The sequence below is a fragment of the Etheostoma spectabile genome, chromosome 17 (assembly GCF_008692095.1).
Source record: "Etheostoma spectabile isolate EspeVRDwgs_2016 chromosome 17, UIUC_Espe_1.0, whole genome shotgun sequence".
In the NCBI taxonomy this organism is placed as follows: Eukaryota; Metazoa; Chordata; class Actinopteri; order Perciformes; family Percidae; genus Etheostoma; species Etheostoma spectabile.
Window position 1 is genome coordinate 121,996 of NC_045749.1, and position 22,207 is coordinate 144,202.

The 22,207-nt window shown below is 41.7% G+C and overlaps 1 protein-coding gene across 2 annotated transcripts in view; it reads right to left on the reverse strand.

Moving 5' to 3' along the window:
- Nucleotides 1-725: 725 nt before the first annotated feature.
- nrg3a (neuregulin 3a) overlaps nt 726-22,207 on the reverse strand; it is a 412,241-nt gene continuing 390,759 nt past the window's right edge. For both annotated transcript variants that reach the window (XM_032540923.1, XM_032540921.1), the window contains 3 exons: nt 15,509-15,624; nt 11,742-11,927; nt 726-4,123 (listed from right to left, as the gene is read on the reverse strand). In XM_032540923.1, the coding sequence (XP_032396814.1) occupies nt 3,442-4,123; nt 11,742-11,927; nt 15,509-15,624 (984 nt within the window). In that variant the 3' untranslated portion in view covers nt 726-3,441. The remainder of the gene's footprint in view (nt 4,124-11,741; nt 11,928-15,508; nt 15,625-22,207) is intronic.

Genomic DNA, 22,207 nt, shown 5'->3' on the forward strand with positions numbered 1-22,207 from the left:
CACACACGCACACAACAACCTGAAACTTTTTGCCATCTGACTGACTACAACTGAACAGCCGTAAATCTGTTAAAAATTGAGGAGATGTAAGTTGAGTGCAGGCAGTCAGATGTTCAGATGTTGGAATGGCATACAACCGTATGCCTGCACACCCGCACGCCCACACACACACACACACACACACACACAAAAATTGGACTATTATGAAGAAAGGCCGATATGCTCTCTAAATCTGTCACTAATAAAAAGAGAAGCCAATAAGGTCATTTTCTCATCAGCACACCCATGTTTCTTTTCCGATGCTGACTCTGATCATGTTAAACCAGTAGGATGTGAGGTTATGCAGTGCCCAATCACGGGCACATATAAAACCATTTACAGATGCTTAGAGTGGAAATTTGTTTTTCCTCTCCTCTGTGGTATAATTGCCAACACTCAAGTGTACATTGTGCTAAAGTACCTGCATGTCAAAAGTAAGTGCAGTTCTCTCAAAGGTGCAGTAATAACTCTTACAGGACTAAAAAAAGCAAATGCGGATTGGGCATCTGGCCTTGATTTATGTCTAAATACCTGCTCTTTTATCAAAATGATGTCAATGTTGGGAAATCATGTAGTCTACTCAGGGCTCATCTCAGATAAGAAAACAAATCCAGACAATACTTGCAGACTTTTATCTGTTAAAAGCAAATACACTGATCACAGTTGGTCAGACAAACAAATTCACATTTTTTTTTGCACTGTGTGTCCGTGCACAGAAGCACATCAAGCTCCACAAGTCCCCAGTGTCTGTTCTGGTGAGGACACAAGGGTTTCCATGGACATCGGTATCAAATAACCCAAACTGCTGAGGTTCAACAATTTGATGTATAAAAAGGCTTCTTTAAGGGGTTAAATGGCAGCATGGCAAACTCACTTTTTAAGAAAAAAGAAAGAAAGAAAGAAGGCTGGGCTGATTGGTGCGTGCTAATGTGTGTTGAATAAGATTTAACGACTGAAGCGTCTATATAAAGACGACGGCAGCTGAGTGGGGGGTGTTAACGAGGATCTGCCTCTGTGAGGGATTTGATGAGAACGGGTTGAGAGAGTGTGCATTCTCAGGTACTGTGAACTTATCCAGAGTGTGGCACGAATCCGACCTTTCTGAAACCGGATGGTGGGTCACACACGTGGGAAAAGGACCGTGTTGAGTCCAGAAAGAAGATGGTTGGAAGCAGTTTGTTGACAGGAGGCCACATTCACAAAGCTTGAAGGGCAACAGCTCTTAGTGTTCAATGTGAGATTTAGTTTACATTTAAAACATAAAATGTCAAAGTCACTCTGATTTTTGTTCTTTTAAAGAGATGTCCAAGAGTTAACCTTTAAAGCCACCCTGCATGGACACTTTTTCAGTGATTCCAATGGAGACAGAAACACTGTTAAACAGAAGATTGATGCTACTTGTGCCCATTGCTCACATTTTTTACTTTACTATTATAATGAAGTCGGCTTGTTTTTCCAAATCAAACAGCTTTTTTTTCAAAGGAATTTCCGTTCATTTAGTTTCCAATTTAGTTGCAAGGACTTAAATGGATTCCAAAACATCCCCATTGACATGTTGCATTTTTCTGCCTGGAAAATAAAGTCCTTGTTTTCTCCCCCCCTCCCATTGGTTGAATTCCTTAGTGACAAGTTGTCCTTTCTGTGATTTTTCAGTTAAAAATGACATTATCAAACATATTTGCAGGAGACAGCTGCTCTTACAAAAATGATGCTGGAATAAAAGTAAGAGACGCTGTTTACTAATGAAATCTGAACCTGTCTCACAGGACTCATAACAGCTAGAGATATAAAGTTATCGGGATTGGAAACATTTGTGTTTTGGATATTTTGACATGTACGTATGTATCAAGAATTCATTTAAAACTCAATTCTAGGTGAAAAGAGGGTACTACCAGGTACTTTGATGGGAAACTTTGTGAATATTGGTCTCAAGCCTGTCCAGTGTATCGATGCAAAGCTGACCAATGTTATCCAGCATGCACGTTTGGACAGGGGCCTTTTGAGGAGTCAAAATGTCTTCAATCAACCAAAAACAACTGTTATTTTGAAAAATCTTTACCAGAATTGCAACCATTTTTTACTTTTTGTCACCAGAGACATTCAGCTGTAAGTTCATACAGAGATTCAAAAGCGTCCAATTCATAGGATACAACATAGAGACATTTATTTGTTTCAATACCCAAACCCTGTGGTACTCCCTCCCATCAGCCCCAGAAAGCAGCATTGTCCATTGATAACCAAAAATGAAAAATAAAAAAATAAGTCAGATTAGCTCCTGTGGTGCCCCTTTAGCCCTGTGTCCTTCCTTTGTCCTTTTGTCCTTTTATCTGGCCAACTAAAAAATAATGCACAAGTGAGCATGTGTGCGCATATGTGTGTGTGTGTGTGTGTGTGTGTGTGTGTGTGTGTATAGATATAATTTGTAACAAAAACAAAAATAATCTGGATTGGTTTGAAACACTGGCCGAATGGGGAGTCAGCATCTGTGCTGTCTTTAAAATGATGCCCTCCCGAATCTGACCAACTGTAGAAGACGTTGTTTCCGTCTTTTTCTTCTTCTCTTTCCTCGGTGCACGCACGCACGCACGCACGCACGCACGCACGCACGCACGCACGCACGCACGCACGCACGCACGCACGAACACTGCGGGGAGTTTTAGTTTTTCGTGGTGTTGTCGGTAACCACAGAGGGCTGTACTGTAATTCGTGGTTGAGTACACAGGTTTTCAAAAGCCCCGGGGGGGTGGGGAATTGGCCGGGTGGGGGATTGGGGGGGTAGGTGCGGAGGCTCCATCTTTGTTGCACATTTTTGATTCTGTGCAGGTTCACACAATCCGACTCACGTCTCGCGGGTGTGCGGCGCGACGTAAACGACGTTTTTACATCAGAATTGAGCCCGAACCAAAACGTGACAGTTAATACACAACAAGGGAGAAGAAAAAAAAAGAAAGAAAAATAGTTACATCATTCCTGTGTTCTTCAACTTTGTACTTGGTCACTTTTTGAATTCCGTATATTTATATCCATATATATTTATATATATATATATTCATATATTCTTTTTACAATTAAAAACACCATGGAGTTGACAGACTATTTGGTTTCTTTTTGCCTAAGTAGAAGTGTTTCTCTTGTTTTGTAAATAAATGCATGTAAATATTTTTTTTCTTCTCTTTTTCCATACTGTCAGTCGGTGTAAAGGCGGCCTCTCAAGAAGTCTTTGTATGTTAGTATCCATACAGTATGCATATCATCAGCACATTTTCAGAATTTCCATGACATAAATTTTTAAGTTTTTTAAGTTCGGCATTTCCATTCCTGTCCCACAGACGCGGGATGGTGTGTTGTAGTCTGTCAAACACTGTCGAACTGTCGAAAGTCAATGTCCTAAATCGTGTCCTTTCATTGGCTCGTTTGGCCCAGGTCTCTGTGTGATAGGCTGGGGCTGAGTAGCTGGGTCTGCGTGGGCCCGGTACAGCTCAGCGCCCCAGCGCTTCCTCCGTTAAGGTTCAGGAAGCAAACAGTCTCTCTGGCCTCCACCAGCGCAGCCGCCGATCCGCCGCCGCCGCCGCTGATCCCGCCTTCTCCCTGCTTCCTGTGAGCCAACGCCAGCGCCCTGAGGTGCTCCTGCGCCTCCTCCAGCAGCAGCGCCACCTCATCCCGCTGCTGACCAATGGCGGACGAGCAGGAAGAAGAAGAACCCGCTGCCTTCTCTCTCCTGGCTTCCTTGCGGGGCCCGGCGCCGCACGTGGCCGACATGGCCGCCGCGTTGGCCGGCGCCACACTGGTTTGCATACAGGACACCTCGTTGTCGTGGTGACACTGGACGGAGGGGATGATCGGGATGGAGCTGGAGCGGAACGGCGGAGTGGGGGAGTGGCAGTGACGGCGTCCGGGTCTGCGCAGGCTGCGGGGGGCGGGGTTCGGGTTGTTGTGCTCGGACGGGGCGCACGGGACGGAACGCGCCACCTCCACGCGGCCCGCGCTCCAAGGCAACGGCGACGCTGTCTCCATGGAAACGGGTGTTTGCATATGCAGGAAGGCGTCCTGTCCGGTTGGTTGGCTCGCGACCTGCATTTGGCAACTGGAGAAGATGGGGAAACGGGGAAGGAAGGGAGACAAGAGACAAAAAGAAGAGAAGAGAGGCAAAGGTTACTAAACTGGAGAAAGACTTCCTCCCATCACCTCGGGGAGACGTCTGGGTCTTTGAGTGCGATTTCAACGAGATTGCCAAACTCCCACGCTGAATCCCCTGCTGAACACACAGCGGGACGGCTCTCCGCCCTTTGCCATCTCTACGGCTAACCGAGGATAGGGAGAGGGAAGAAAACGGGCCCGACGTCTTTCTTTCATCTTGAGTCCGTGCACACACAAAAAAATATCCCTCAAAAAAACCCTCAACTCCCTTATTTAAAAGCAAAGAGGTAACACAGAGTTCACTTTTATATTATTGATTTAATGACTTTAAGTATCTTGAAAATGAGATTAAGGCATTTGGCTTCGGTCAAGGACAGCTGAAGTATAGCAATTAGACATCCAGGGCAGAGATTTCTACTGATGTTCTTTTTTTTAGTAGTTTCAGTTTTAGGTCAAGACTATTTGCTTTATTTGAAAATCCTATTTGAGTCACTCCTGCTCAGAGACTGTGTAGGCTAACTGCACGGGTCTTTTCTATATGTTTTACATTCTTTTTTTTTTTTTTAAATCTTAGTCATACATGTGCATGCAACTCTCTCCTTTATTTCCTCACTCAGAGCCTTTTAGCATGTTATATTTGCTTACCTAGACTTCTATCTTGTGCTACCCTACGTGTCTCACAGATGTCTTCCGTATGTTTTCATGTTGTTGTTTTTTGGTTGCTTCTCAAATCAAGTTATTAACCTATCCCCATTTGTGCATCCTGCCTGTTTAGTCTGTCTGTCCCTGTTAGTGTCAGCCTGTTGGTTAGCTGTCCATATGCTCAACCTTATTGATATCCCACTTACATTTTTCCTGGCACAAGAAACCAGTTCATGGGGAGAAATCAGTGTTTACATGGGTTTACATGCAGCTGTACAGTAACCAAGACCAGAAGTGAAACCCCCAGTTTTCCCTCTCAGTAGGAATATAGCTGAGCGTTAGTGTTCACCACATTCTCACTCCCATCGCTTGATCAGTAGCCTTCGGCGTGTGTTAATGACATAAAAAGTCTCCTTTAGTGTGAAATGTAGACGCTCTGGGTCTTGGCCTCACCTTTTGACGCTTTCAGGACTCACGTCAAACCCGTTGGAGTCAGATTTGTACGTTTCAGGGACAAGAGTTGGACATGAACCCCGACCTCCTGATGAAAGTCCTGTGTTGTTTGACCCGTCCACCCCCCCCATATATATATATATATATTATATATATATATATATATATATATATATATATATAACCTATAAGGAACTGAAAGGACGCATTTCTAAAGGACTGGCTTTGTCTGCTGGCTTGTAAAGAAAGGAGAAAAAAAAATGTAATGTGGTTTTTCCAAACAAGAATTTTGAAATGTCTGTCACAAAAATTATCTTTTTTTCTACATGGGTTATATATATATATATATATATATACACAGTGTGTTTATGTATTAATGTAGTTAATGAAAAAGGCAAATGTAATGTCTTTGTCGGACTACAAACTCTGGTCTCCTGCATGAAGCCGGACTCCGTACTCATCCACCACTTGGACCTGTGCACCCGTTCCTGTCCACCTAACTACATAAGGGGCGCACTACTTCCTGCTTTGGCACTGAATGTAAATCACAAGGTGTTAGAATTTTTCGATATAAACTCCTCGGCTGCAGGGCTGATGTGTTCAGTGCATGGCTTAGAAATTGGGTTTCTCAATCTGAGATCTGGCTCAATGAAGAACGCTGGTCCACTCAAAACCATGGGCACGATCACAATCAAAACAGTGTGCACCGTTTGGTACGGTTTCCTGGTTTAATACTGTAAATACTAAAAGTCTACAGTTAAACGACATGTTTTTGAGATGGTCACCCTGGTTACTTCACATTTAAATGCACTAAATGCCTCTTTAACCACTATTCCCGTGTCCTACTCTTGTCTCTTTTTGTGTCTCAGTGGCTGTTCAGCTCACTGTATCTACAGTTCCTCGTTCCAGATACTTGTTGCCAAGTCTTGGAGGGCTAGGTGTGTGCAATTTATCGAATTTTAAACGCGATTTTGAGTTTCGCTCACACAAAAACAATGTAATCAAGAAGCACGATTATTTTGCACATGACGTTAAGGTAAACTCCTATTTTGTCTTGTGTAAATTCAAAAAGTTTAAGGTGTTGTCCCTGTTGATTTGTTTAACTGTTTTAGCTTTAATAAATGCAACATCTTTCTAAAAGCCATTGAGTGATTGTGTTAATTAATCAGGATTTCAATATTGACTAATCACTATTATTATTTTTTCATTAATCGGCACACTGTGACTGTAGCCTTAAATATCATTTTGTGGTGACTTTATGGTGTGTTCTCTGCCTTTGGGTTAAGCAACAGTACAACGGGTCTCTGTTGTGTATTTGGGTCTTGACCTAACTTCACTGAGCCCAGACTTAATCTCTTTCTTCCTCTTTCTAAGACTGACCATGCCCCTCATTGCTCTCAGAGTCCACCGGCCTTCTGGAGCGGAGCCTCATTATCTTTGTGTAATAATTCATAATCCCCTGCAAAGGCTAGCTTTTTTTTTTGCCATGTCAAAATCCAGCTCGGAGTCCCTCTCCCTTGTAACACCTTATCGCCCACACTACGCTCTCCATCAAGGTGCGCAAAGTAGGGGTAGGAGGAGAAGATGCCTTTTCAGACCCAAAGGAAATCACATCGTCCTTTCATCGCCGCAGTATTTTTACGAGACATGTAAACCTCACCAAAAAAAACCCCACAGTGGAGATTTAGCGGGCCCACAGAGAGGATCCCGCGAGCGATAAGAGAGGGGGATGCGAGGGTGCTAATTCCCAAGATAACATTCACAGACAAATCTCTCTTTTGATGTGCTGCAACACAATCAGATTGCAAAAATCTATGAAGCAGAGTTCAAATATAGACCCTGGAGCTACGAGGGAACAGCCAGAGGGGTATTAAAAGAAGACTGTGTGCCAGTGAGGTGAGATAAGTGACTGCTGGGATGTTATCTTTTCTAGGAGCTCATTACATGTTCAAGTGTTAACAGTCAGTTTTATTAATCCAATCCCCCAACGGATATTTTATTAATATACAGTATCTCATCTGTTTGCTGCTAAAGTCAAAGTAAAATATTGATGTATTGATGTATTGATGTATAGTGATATAGCAACTTTTAACATTGAAAAATGTTTCAGAGAAGCAACACATGAGCATTTATATATATATATATATATATATATACACACATATATATGATGTGTACGCCCACACACACACACACACACACACACACACACACGCACACACACGCACACACACACACGCACACAGACCCGGTCTCGAGGCAGTCCCTGACATGGTCGTGTTGTTTTGATTCATTGATTCTTCAACAGTAACACGACTTTCTCGTTTATTTCGTGGCGGTCACCATGAAATGAACCACGGCTGCAGGGACACGATCCGCGGTCTCTGGGGGGACGCAACAACGGGGAAATGAAACGCCACACGCCGGTGGAGGGACCGTCCGCCACACGCGGGACGCGATCCCCGGTCTCCGGGGTGAAAGTCCTGTGTTGTTTGACCTATCCACCCCCCCGACCAACCTCCTTATGCAGATATTGCGCTACTGAGCACTGTTCGCCAAAACCAACAGATTCAGGATCAGCTTCTACCCACAAGCCATCTCTCTGATGAACAGCTGATTTCTGACCCACAGTGTCAGGTTCAGTTCTGGTCAATAACCCAGTACCACGGTCTCTACAGCACCTGTTTACTGGTTATTCCACTTATTTAGTATTATTCATCCTTCTCATTCTCAAATCTCACTTATTTTTTTATTTATTCATCATTCTCATTTCTCACTTGTTATTTATTATTTACTATTTACTCATCATTCCCTTTCTCACATCTCACTTATTTATTCATCATTCTCATTTCCTATTTTAGAACTGTTCCTAATGTTCATACTGTTCATATTGTAATATAATAACATAATACTATTTATCCCAGTATCCTTTGCACTATGCTCCACATTTAAATAATTTTATTGAACTCTTCGTTCCCTCACGCTTCTATATTGTTCTGATTAGAGTATGTATATATTTTGTATATATTAGTGTGTATGTTTTTGTTGATTTGTATGTGTAAGCACAGTGTGAGCAACGATGCTCCAAAGAAAAATTCCTCGTATGTGACCTCATATCTGGCGAATAAAGCTGATTCTGATTCAGATTTTCGGCTTTTCATGCTACTCGGTATCGTAATCGTGCTGTTACAACGAAAGGTGCTTCCCATTGAAAAACATTACTTTAAAATTCCTGCTCACCACCACGACCAAAACGAGAAAATGGTGTCCCTGTACACGAATCGACAGACTAAATAACGTGACCGTTTCACGGTCTGCCATGAGACCGGGCTGCAGACACACACAGAAGCAGTCTAGCGGAGGGCTGGGCATGTAATATATATGTGTATGTAATACAGACTGCAAGACAAACTCAGACAGGGAGGGAGAAACCAGCTTTAGAAAAGATATTCAGCAAACAGTGGATGGAAAATAGAAAAATGCATGCGGTCTCTCCGTCAGCCATTTTGGAGACAGCTTTATCTTAAAATAGTAGTAACAACACAGGACATTCTGTCTCCCTGTCAGCCATTTTGGGGAGATAACACAAGGCTTCTCCTTTCTTTAAAGCCTTTTCCAACTGTCATGTGCTATCTGCAGACTTCTCCATCACATCCTTTTACTGCCACTGTTTCTTTCTTCTCTCACTATATTTCTGAACCCTTTCCCTCAGTGCCAGAATGGATTCAAACTGGTTGTCTCTGTATTCATGTCTCCGTCTCTGCATCCCTCCCTCAGTCTCTATGCAGCCAGAGTCAAATATCTCCATGGCAACCCTGACTAGCGTACTATGGCAAAGGGAGTCTGTCAATTGGCCGTCCATCTGCTGTTATGTGACATCGCACATAAGGGAGTGAGTGAGTAGGTGATCGAGGGACTTTTGTGTGTGTTTGTGTGTGTGTGTGTGTGTGTGTAAGCGAGGGGGCATGACCTCTTGCCTTTCAGCGCGACCTTTTTATCGGCACGACCTAAATTACATCTGATTTTCATACAGCATATGTGTTTGAGTGTGTTTTTGTGAAAGGGGGGATTTCCTTCTGTGCAGTGGCATGCACACAAATAAAAAAGGGGTCTTAGCAGTGCAGCATTCTGGGAACTAAAGGACAGGGGATCAGAAGACATTTAGGCAAACCAGGGGACACTCAAGTGACATATTGGACAAGGGGACTGTTTGGGCCAACGTATGTCCCTTCAGATAACCACTGGGCACTTTGGTTGATTAGGGCAGTGGTTCTCATACATTTTCACATCAAGGACCCCTAAAATGATGCAAATTAGACCATGGACCCCCATCTGATAAGACTTTGTCCCAGGATCCCGTACTTGAGAGGATTTTTGGCTTTTAGATGTTTTATTCCAGAAAGTGAATGAAACCCATGAGCAAAATAGTCATACAATCTGGCATTGTGTTACTCATGGATGAAATAATACTATAAATAAATGATTCCCCTTTATGTTTGGGACCCCCTGGAACCCCTTTAAGAACCCCTCGGGACCCCACTTTGAGAACCACTGGATAGGGGATACACTTGAGCCGTAACAATCCCAAATTTTGCTGTACAATTAATTTTCATAACTGTCTCACAGCCCCCCCCCCCACCCCCCTTGTCATTTATGTTGCTAAGAATGTGTCTAGGGTGACAAGTGACAACAAGTAACAATTGAAATAACAATACAAATATATAGTCCGACCAATAATGACTTATTTAATTACAATTTGGTTAAATCTAAACCAAATCAACAACTACCATTCATACGCCTCAAGCCATTAATGTTAGCAATCAATTGCGGTTAAACAAAGAAACTGCAATTATGTCAAAAAAAAATAATATTTTTTTTACAATTGTTACAGGCCTAGCATACACTACTGTACTTGATCTGAAGACATACGGGCAACTCGGAAGATGCTTGGGGCAACCAGAAGATATTTGGTCCAACCAAAGTGCACTTAGACTGACCAGAAACAGGTTGGGTTAAACCATCTGGGCAGGCCCAAGAGACTTGGAACACCCAAAGGACACCTTTATGTATACTTTATTAACCCAGCAAGGGGAAATGATAATTTACAGTCTGTTGTTATTACACACATTACACACAGACTGACCAGAGAGCCCTCAGGTTCACCGATGGCCACAGGGACACTCGTGGAGTCTTTGGTCCATCAGAGAGCACTTACGCCGACCCGACCTTCACTTACAGATTGACTTTGGTTGATCAGAGGGGCACTTGAGTGGCACAGGGGCAGATGAGAGGAGCACTCGTGTTGAGGATATGCACACTTGAGCAGCTCAAGTGTGCCTCTATAGTCACATTTGGGAAAAAAGGAAGCGTGAAATATCCTGCTTAAATAAAGATTAAAACAAAAGGGAAACTTTAGTGATCGGAGCCAAAAGGCCACTCTATCCCCATGTGTGAACACCTCTGAATTTACTCTATGCACGCTATTAGTTTGTGTTCAATGTATGTGGGAATGCATTTGTTGCCCAGCCACGTCTACTGTATCTGCTCTCCCTCTTTCCATTAGTATGCATGTGGGTCAAGCAAAGCTTTACCCTGAGCCGCGCCCGCTGGGACCCGAATGCCTGAAGTGAGGCTTGCCAGTCCAGGTGGCTAAAGCACCGACTCATGACCCACCAGGAATGGGTGAAAGCGCATCGCCTTTCACACTGAACACATTTCTCGCTAATCATTCGCACTGATCATTTGCATTTCCCCCGGCTGCCATGCACATGCTGTTTCGCCTGAGAATTTCAACCCTACTGTGTTACATTAAATGATAGGATTCAATTGGTGTCAAGACATCGCATTAAAAAAAGCTGAGAATCAGAATATAGCACAGGCTTGTCGAGATGTCAGAGAGGGGAAGGGAGAGGGAAGAAATCTGGTCGGGTTAGTCTCTGTCGTGTCCTTAAAAACACAAGCACCCGACAAAGCATTCCCTTTGAACTCATGCCACCGTACTGCAGGCCACAATGTAACGTGACCTTGTTTTTATCTGTGCTCAGCAGATTGGAAAACAAGGGGACGGAAGGGGGGAAACAAAAAAACAAAAAAAATCTAAGAATTGGCTTTGAAATATCCACTCTTGAAATGAAATCCAAAGCTTTGTCCACGGCAGGCCTGCATTTTTCATTTAGTGTTTTTTTTTTATTGAAATGACTCAGCTCGTGGAGGATACAGCAAAGAAGTAAAGCAGAGACAGAGAGAAGAAAGTGAGGATAGAACCATAAAATGCTCTAGATCTTTACACTGCAATTACACCGAAAACAATCTGTTCGCATAATAAGAGCCTTCAAACACAATGGTCTGCAATACATACACAGAAATGTATATAAATGAATGTATTGTATACACACAAAGTCCAAATGTGACTGAAATGTCGTGTTGTCAATAATTAATTGTAATGTAGGCCTTCAATACCAACTCCTCACCCTCTTTGTGCTTCAGCCTCCCTCTCAGATGAGTCCACTTCCTGAAGGTGTTTGTAGGCGGGGCCTGAATACTTGGATCCTCCAATCGGATTTAGCCTTCCCCTGGGTATGGGCGGGGTCCTGCGTGGAGCTGACCAATGGGCTGCCCGGGTACTCTGATCCGGGCTGTGAGACAAGGAAGCACTTCTAAGAAAAGTAAAAAAAATGAAATGAAATAAAAGGTTCAGGAGTTATTGTTCAACATAGTATTTGATAAACAATAGATTGAATAACGTGACCATCTCACGACCTGCCATGAGCCTGGGCTGGGTCACATTGCTTCATTATGTTTAGCCATTTTTGGATTGCTCTCTCATTTTGTCAAGAATCAAGTCGTGCACACACGGTTTGGGTCGGTTTTGGCATTTTTCCAGCTTTGCTTAAGATACTATTTTTTTTCCTTGCAGTTATTATGTTCTGTTTCAAATCTACTGTTTGTGGAGTAGATGTTGAACAGGAAACATACTGTACAGGGATTGAAAGGGAGAATTAAAAGAGAACAATTGTTTCTGAAGTATAGTTCCTGAATGCCTGTAGTGTCCTCTTTGCTCATACAATCTCTGCAAAGAGTTTTTATTTAGCCAGAAAATACATAAGAACATTCTGTCCTCTCCAGGCCCTCATTCATATTTAACTGCTGTTTGAAGGAGAGATTTGCCTCTAAAAATGGGTTTCTTAGCCATAACAACTGGAAGCCCTACTTACAGTCTGGCACTTAATAGTGTTGGCAGAGTTTTGTATGAAAGGCATTCAAACAAGATATTTCCAAAACACAGAATCAGCCATGGCCAGTTTCTTTTTGGCTTTTTCTGATTGTGGTACCCCAACACTCTGCTATCCTGACAATAATGCCCAAGTCTCTGCCTAAGCTGATGAGATAGCAAACAAATAAACCCTGATTGCACGCCCAGAATGTCATTTGTGCTAAGAGGAACAGACTGCCAGCCAATGGATCTCGTGATCGACTCAGCAAGACATGGAAAAAGAAAAGTTGGTTGTGCCTTACTTGAAGGTATCTACATATAAGTGACATGACACCGTCATGAATGTGTCATAAAACATTACAAACAAACGTTTATGACATAAGGCTTTCATTAGTATGTGTCATTCGGTTTTGTCATGATAAGTTATGGTTGGGGTTAGGGTTCATGTGTTTATGACAGTGTCACATGTTTATGACAATGTCATGTGTCATGACAGTGTCATGTGTTTATGACAGTGTCACGTGTTTATGACAGTGTCATGTGTCATGACAGTGTCATGTGTTTATGACAGTGCCATGTGTCTATGACAGTGTCATGTGTTTATGACAGTGTCATGTGTCTGACAGTGTCATGTGTTTATGACAGTGAAAATGAACATGTGTCATGACAGTGTCATGTTTTTATGAACTGGTCATGGTGTTTATGACAGTGTCATGGTGTCCTATGACAGTGTCATGTGTTGACAGTGTCCATGTGTTTTTGACAGTGTCATGTGTTTAGGACAGTGTTATGTGTCATGTCAGTGCATGTGTGTGTTATGACAGTGTCATGTGTTTTGACAGTGTCCATGTGTCCATGTACAGTGTTCGATGTGGTTTATGACAGTGTCATGTGTCATGACGTGTCATGTGTGTGTTGACAGTGTCATGTGTATGCACGTGTCATGTGTCATGACAGTGTCTGGTTTCATGACAGTGTCATGTGTTTATGACAGTGTCATGTGTCTGACAGTGTCATGTGTCTGACAGTGTCATGTGTCATGACAGTGTCATGTGTCATGAAAGTGTCATGTGTTTATGACAGTGTCATGTGTCTGACAGTGTCATGTGTCTGACAGTGTCATGTGTCATGACAGTGTCATGTGTCATGACAGTGTCATGTGTTTATGACAGTGTCATGTGTCATGACATGTGTTTATGACAGTGTCACGTGTCATGACAGTGTCATGTGTCATGACAGTGTCATGTGTTTATGACAGTGTCATGTGTCATGACAGTGTCATGTGTTTATGACAGTGTCATGTGTTTATGACAGTGTCATGTGTCATGACAGTGTCATGTGTTTGACAGTGTCACGTGTCATGACAGTGTCATGTGTTTATGACAGTGTCATGTGTTTATGACAGTGTCATGTGTCATGACAGTGTCATGTGTTTATGACAGTGTCATGTGTCTATGACAGTGTCATGTGTCATGACAGTGTCTGTGTTTATGACAGTGTCTTGTATACGTGTCAGTGTCTGACGTGTCATGTGTCTGACAGTGTCATGTGTCATGACAGTGCATGTGTCATGAAAAGTGTCATGTGTTTATGACAGCGGTCTGTGTCTGAACAGTGTCATGTGTCTGACGTGTCAGTGTGTCATGAACGTGTCATGTGTCATGACCGTGTCCATGTTTTATGACAGTGTCATGTGTCATGTACATGTGTTCTGACAGTGTCATGTGTCTTGACAGTGGTTCATGTGTCATGACAGTGTCATGTGTTTATGACAGTGTCATGTGTCATGACCATTGTGTTTAGTGACAGTTGTCACGTGTCATGACAGTGTCATGTGTCATGACAGTGTCATGTGTTTATGACAGTGTCATGTGTTTATGACAGTGTCATGTGTCATGACAGTGTCATGTGTTTGACAGTGTCACGTGTCATGACAGTGTCATGTGTTTATGATAGTGTCATGTGTTTATGATAGTGTCATGTGTTTATGACAGTGTCATGCCACTCTTATGTAGAAAACGTCAAGTAAAGTGCAACCTGAAAAGTCTCAGCCAAAAGGTTAAGAGTGTGGACTTGAGAGTTTGATGGTTGTTGATCGTATTATTATTAGTTTGTGTGGGAAAATCTCTTTTCAACTATTCTGCCTGGATGGCCTTGGAAATAAAGCTGATCAACCCCGGGCTCCTTCAGTGGCGTTGCTGAGCCGTTAGAGGTAGAAACCCATGGGTGTACCGAGAGGCTCTCAGGTGTGAATGTCTGTGACTCAACAGCACTAGAGAGTGAAGTCAAAAGAAGCGTTTTATGTGCATTGTAACCATTTCTCCCTGCGTCAATGAACATTTAAAAAAGGCTTTGGTTCATGTCGGATCCAAAATCTTTCTTTTCACTCGTTCCTAAAACACAACACTCGTGCCAAAGGGTTAAGGCTATAAAAAAACAGAATACCAATGACGTACAAATTTCTGTTGGGCTCAGCACTGAGAATGGGTTTGTTCATGTGTGTTATAACAGAAAATTCCACCTTGGCAAATATGTGAATTCTAACTTTGTCGGAGGTTGGCACACACGCACAATTGTGTGTTGTAGTGTGTGTGTGTGTGTGTGTGTGTGTGTGTGTGTGTTGCTGCTGATGAACATGCCAATGCTCTAACACACACCCGAGCAGTGGGAGAAAAAGCTTCCAGGGATTGACAAGGCTGTGCTGCCTCGCCAATGAAAAACCCTGCTTCCCATTTTATCTCCGTCCCATCTCCTCTGTGTTCACGACTGTTGTAGATACGCTCATTAACATGTTTATATCTTTAATTATAATTACTATCATTCTTCCATGAATCAGCAATTAGCTTTGGATGTACTGTTATGTGGATAATTCAATTTCTCTCCTCACTGCGTCCCTGCTGATTACAGGAAAGGACACCGAAGACACCTAATTTGCATTATGACTATTTCCTGCAGAGGTGGAAGCTTCTTCTCGGGTGTAACATTACACCTGCGTGTCACTGTGTGTGCAGTTAAATGTCATACCTGTGATGCTTTGCTGTGCCTCTGGAGCCGGCGGACGGCGTAGTGGAGATGTTGCAGTGTGCAAAGCTGGACGCACAAATGTTTCCCTGGCGAGACTGGGAGGAGCGTTTGCAGTACTGCGAAGACAAATAAATAAAGTTTTGTTGCAGTTAGCGTGTAGCGAGGAAACTTTCAGAGAAATTAATACCAATGATGTTAAGGACGGGCTTTTTCCATCACATGATACAAAGTGTTCCCCCTCAGAATGAAACCTCTCTTCCTTCCTAAGCAAAATAAGTCAAGATTTCTTAACCCTCATGTTGTCTTCGGGTCAAATTTAACTTTTTAACTCCCCAAAATAACATGATCGATTCCACACAATGCTCTTTGGCAGGTAAAAATCTCTACTTTCATTAATTTTGGGGTGTCTTGTACAATTTTATAGCATTTCAAGTGGTTTTGAAATAGTATCAAGTAAAAGTTGACATATTCCAGTCTGTGATTATCCATCAACATCCATTCCTTTAATTTTAGTCTCAATAATTCCTAATTTCTGCTTTTCCAACTCAAACATTAGGTATAATTTCCTAAAAATTAGATTTATTGACCATCAATTCAAAAAAAAAACACAACATAAGCCAAAAAAGCAAAAACATCTTGAGTACAATTTATACAGTTGCAAGTGCAGAACAACAATGCTTAAATAACTAAAATTCTTACTATCAACACTGTGCCCAAGGACTGAGGATATAATCTATTTCAGAACCTTAAATTATTTTACAAATTTAAAAATTGACAGCCTTTATTACAATGTATACACACACATCATCTGCATATCAACCCATCTCTCGGTCAGATCTCTCTACTACTCTATCTCTACTTCTCTTTGTCAAAAAAGGCAGAAATGCCCTGAAATGAATCATTAATAAGCCCTTTCAAAGCCTGGGTTAATCACAGTAGGAACACTGATCCATGCAATTAAGTTCTCAGTACTTTGTACAGTTAAAAAAAGACAAATCTGAATAAAATGGAGAATTTAATCATGTATAGACGTAGAGAATTACATATCACATGAAAAGCCAATCTGCTCAAGGAAAGATAACCTTTTTACAATACACACAAGTACCTCGATCCTGCAACAAAACCATCATTTGGCTTTTAATATTAAAGCAATATACAGTAAGTTCACATTCTTCTATACTCTTAACAGATGTCATGGTTAGTCTGGTCTTTTTTGAGCAGAGTGAATAAGTCACTATGGTGATTTCTGACCAAATTTATCACATGTCCTTCACTGAGTTCAGAAATCCATTCTTTCTATAATACTGCTATATATCTTCCTCTTTATTGCTTTCCATCCCCCTTGAATTCCGTTCTCATCTACAATGATCCATCCTTTGTCCCTCTCGCTTTCCATTTTTCAAGACAGGATATCTAAATCAGCACTACCATGCTACTATGTCCGCCCTTTTAACTCTTCATATTGGTCCCCATTATTGATGAGAGAAATTTGCAATGAAACAAAACAGGTCTTGTTCTGTCTTCTGCACAATCAGTCGGTTGAGAAGGCAGACTCCCTCAGATGCACAGCAGTAAAGATCTGCTGTGAACTCAAAGGAACACCGGACAACACAAGAAAAGTGCTTTAGGTTTTAATCTCCAAAAGCCTAACAGATGTAACGACAGCGATGTTGGTTTGCTTTCTTATCTACTACACAAACCTGTGAAAAGCTGTGGCATGCACCTATACGGCAGTGACAGTTTTCTGTCAGCATTATCTCAGCATGGTCTAGACAGTAACGTCTCGACTTTTGTAACAAAAGGTACGATGGACCTATTTTTGTGCACAAAGTGGTTTTTTTATGTCTTTTGTCAAAGTTCTGAGTTTGATGTCTGACTAACAAGGTTGTCACTGATGCAATCTCTTTTCCCTCTGCAGGACACCAGCCTCATTAGTGTCATAGTTTCTGCCTTGACTAGGTGACCACTCAAATGTTTGAAGGGTTTGTTATTTATAAAACCATGGCATACATGGTATCTTTCTTATCTTTTATCCACACTGTATATACATTACCACATCCACTGAGGCAGAGTAGATGATTAGAAGGCAGGTCCATGAGGAACTCAAAGAGGGTGACTGAGTTGCACTGTTGCCCACACAAAATGGGACTGATTTTACCTCATAAGAAATAAGAGCTGGCCATATGTGTTCAAACAGTGCTCGTTCTGTACTGAGGTGGAATCAGTCCGTGTTGGACTGGCCAAGGCGACTTTGACTTGTCCTCTGCAACCCTGCGGCGTCTTTGATATTTCAGGGGTAAAATACAATGACATGTAAGTGTAGCGGTTTGTTCATCAATTTAGGCTTGGCCCAATGTCAGCAGTAAGAGTCCCCAACAAGGCCCCGGACCCCCACTGAGATTGAAGCTTAATTTTACGTCCTGCACATTCCATATATCTCGTTTCCTTTTGGTCCTTTGTGTACATCCCTCTACATTTTTGTCTGTCCTGCACTAACCATACAGCCTCTGTTTTCCTTCTTAATATTAAATAGTTTTATTTATGTATGTATGTATGTATCTATGTATGTACTCTATGTATGTATGTATGTATGTATGTACATCTCCGCTAACATCCCCATTGTTTAGCAGTTTTAAGATTTAGGCATTGAGGTCTTCCCCTGCTTGAACCAGATTATTAAACATACCTATTCTGCTGCTCCAAACAATGTCTTGAAGGGTATGAAAAAGATGGATGGATCTCCCCGTGTTGATTCAAGCCCGTATTTTAGTGGTAAAAATGAACGTTTTACCCAGGATTCATTTTGTGAGCCCAATGCTTCATGTTTTGACACCATGCTGTTGCTAATTCACAAAGACGCTTCCAGCTAACAGTTCTTCATTTCTCAGGCTGTGATAAAACTGAAAATGTGAATTTTTAAGTGGGACTTTATGCTAGCAACCTAGGGTCAACAAGTATTCAAACAGAGAAGGATCTCATCAAATTCATTCATGTTCAAGAAGAAAGGGATGGCATTATAACCAGCCCTGCTAGTCCTAACTGAAGGAATCACCAAGTTTACCAAGTTACCAGCTTTGATTATGTCGTGTTGAACATATTTCCATTATAGACTAATGAAGAGCTTTGCCTACCAGCTCCGAGAGGAAAAGGGCCTTCAATCTGTAAACGCCGACATTCTGTGCTTCAGTGTCTCTTATGTTTTAGTCTGAAAATAGATTGAGCCTTTAGAAAAAGTGTTCAAGTAAACTGTGTGCATGTGTCATACAGAAATACTGAGGTCACCAATATAAATGTTTTGTTTTCTCGCAAAGCTGCAGGCAAAGAAACTCTGATCTACTGCTCCATAAACACACGCAGATACAACGGAGGGAAAAAAAGTATTCATTGCTTCGACAGTGACGTCATGCAGAGTCCGGACATTTATGGAGCAAAGGGAGCACATGAGCACATGTATTTGTGTGTTAGCGTCCTGTAATGGATGTTTTAATCTCTGAGATAGGGACTAGCATGTACGTTATGCCTCTGGCACTGAGGTTGTTTTGCACTGACAGACCATCCAGAGGGAAGCAGGAGATGGTTTTATGATTTGTGCAGAGATGCCACTATCAATAATAGCTTCACACACACACACACACACACACACACACACACACACACACACACACACACACACACACACACACACACACACATCTAAGCTTATCAGGAAACTTGATAGGATCGTCTTGTTCATGATAGAGACAGAGCAGTTTCAATCATGTGGCAATGACAGACCGACTCTGCAGAGCACCTGTGGAATTCATGATGGGGTGATAAAACCTGATTGATAGAGAAAGATTGGCTCACCCAGAGCTGCTCTTCACTTCACTGCTTAATCAAATACTTCCAACAAAGGCCCCTGCGGTGCTAATCAGAGGAGCTTATTTTCTACAGCAGGCCACTGCTGGATAGTTCTGCTGCCTTTCTCATGACCTATACCCGATCACATGGGGCGTTGATCTACATGCAGATGTGCTTCAACACAACAAAATAAATCAAAATCCCTGTAAAAGTTAGATAAGAAAAAGTTAAATCCGGATTTAATTGTGGTGAAGACCTGCGACAGGAAATGTAACAAAGAGTGAAAGAAATTCAGCAGTGACACCCCGCTGTGACACTGTGCATGCTCCTAAAACACAACCAACCCCATGCTTGTTGCTCTGTGTTCAAGAATGTGGGTAATTGATCGCCTGCAGACCGAAATCAATGTGAATCTGGGTGCGTGGGCAAAATAAACACATGCAATTAATTTAGATGTAAGTTCCCCAAAGGCTCTGGTAGAAAAAAATACTTTATTCAAAAGCGACATTTATACAGGGAAAATCAACAAAAAAAATCAATAATTTACAAGCCAGTGCTAATAGAGCAATTGGCCCAGAGACTACTTTTAAATAGTTACCATTATGTTTTGGTATAATGTGATTATATTGTGTTTGATTCAATTGTTTATTATTGTAAATTATAGTCCACTGTTTCTTTTCTATGCATATTTCCATCATTAATATGCAAAATAACAGAATAAGGATTATCATACATGTTATTATCATACACATGCAATATTAAAACTGTTCACACCAGGATTTCAAACAAATTTAATCCATTTTATATTATTTTTTCAGAATGTTAGCTGGCCAAATTCATTAGAAAGTCTCTAAAAGAAGCAACAAAACCGAAGCTGTGATTTCTCAGAAAGTAGCAGAGAGATATGACACAGCTGAAGTGAAGTGATAAAGTGCAGTGACCCATTTAAAGTTTGAATGGAGCTCTATAGCTGAAAGAAGGAGTTTAAAAAGCAGTAGTTTCTGAACATTCCTCCCTCTGACGTCCATTATAAGAAAAGTAAAGAAAAAATATTATGAAGAATATGAAAGATATTGCGATGAAAAGTAACAGCTATAATGTAATAATGTCCTAAAAGGGCTGAACATTTGAAGATTTGAATGGAGTTTCAAGTTGAACGTCTGCACACGTAGTTAAGTGTCTACAATGGAAAACGGAGGTAGAATAACAATGATTAAGAACAACATGATGTGATTGGTCTGACTGTCAATAACTGCCAGGTTAATAAATATACAATATCAATTTGCATGTGTGCACATTAATGGTTTGTAGTTGTACATTACATCTCTCATTTATTTCTAATTACTTTAACATTTAGGCTGAAACGGAAACATAATATGATGCACATCTAATGGCTGAACAACACAAGATCTAAATCCATGAAAAAGGTAGAACTGCTGCCATTCCCTTGACGTTCACGTACACTTGCAAGCCAGTTGGTCCTGGCAGAGCACTCAGCTTGAGGGTAATATGAGGTGGCACTCATGACACACCGTCTTCACAAACTCCAGATTTTACAGATTACTTTCAAGCTTTGGTTAGCTCCGTCTCCAGCTATATTTTATCTGAACCCTTTGTGAACTGAAACTCAAGATCCTAAGGCAAGAATGCCCTCGTGTTTCAAAGCCAATAAGCTCCAGATTAAAGTCGACAGGCCCTCTGTGCGCAGTCCTGCTCCATTCAGACACGTTTACTTATTTGACCAGTTGATACAAGTTAGGCTTCTAATCATTTTCTACAGCATATTGCTGCCTTATGCCTGCACTCCATAAGCATCTGTTGACCAGCCTCTTGGTGAAATAAGGTCAACACGTGCATCAGAAAGCTGGATCATGATGTTTGTAGAAAAGGTACAACTACATAATGTAATAATACTGAATTGGCAATCTAAAAAATATGTTCCCATACAACTAAACTGCATTAGTTACACTTACATTTCATTTTTCCTGGATGTCCTCATGCCAGCGACGGATGCAGGTTGTGAAAAAGTCACAGTTTTAAAGCTATAGTGCGTAGTTCTGTCTCCCCTCATGAGGTAATGACAACAACACTGTGAGCTCATCCACATGACACAAGCCTATTGGGATCGCTCACCACCTTCACCCCTCCTCCATGCAGTTGCTAGTAGCCAAGGAGGACACGGAGGATTAAAAAAACATAATAGCACTATAGCTTCAAATACATGGTTAACGTTGAAACCAAAGAACTTTTGTTAAGTAAGCTAAGTGCTTTATGTAACGTCAACTTCTGGTTTCACACCGGACACGGACAGTGGTCTCCTTGGTGACCACTGTCACCAAGGAGACGTCCTCCCTACGCAGAGTGGGATTATTAATGTATATGTGATGCACCAAAAACAAATCTTTATTTGAGAGATTGAGATGGAAAAGGCAGTTTAGTTGTACGGAAATGTAATTTCGAGGAGACAGGGCTGAATTGCTGTCTATCTTAGCTTAGCATACATAGCGTAATTTCATGTCAAACTACTGCTTTAAGGTCTAGATGAGTGGAAGCACCAAAACGTCTGGATGTGGTCTGGATGAGATAAAGGATTTCCTTCATAAGGACCCAGTGCAGGCTGTTGGTGGCAGATGGGAAGGGAGGCGTGGTCCTCTGTGTCCTCTTGACCTCCTCCGTCTGACTTTTCACCAAACTTTAAGAATGCCACATGTATTTCACTTTAACCCTTGTGTTGTCCTCCATTCAACCATGCACTCGCCGGTTGAAAACTGAAAATCAACACCTTTTCTGACTTTTAGCACTTAAAAAAAAAACAAATAGTTTTTCTTCTTTTTACTACCATGTATAAACACCACTAAC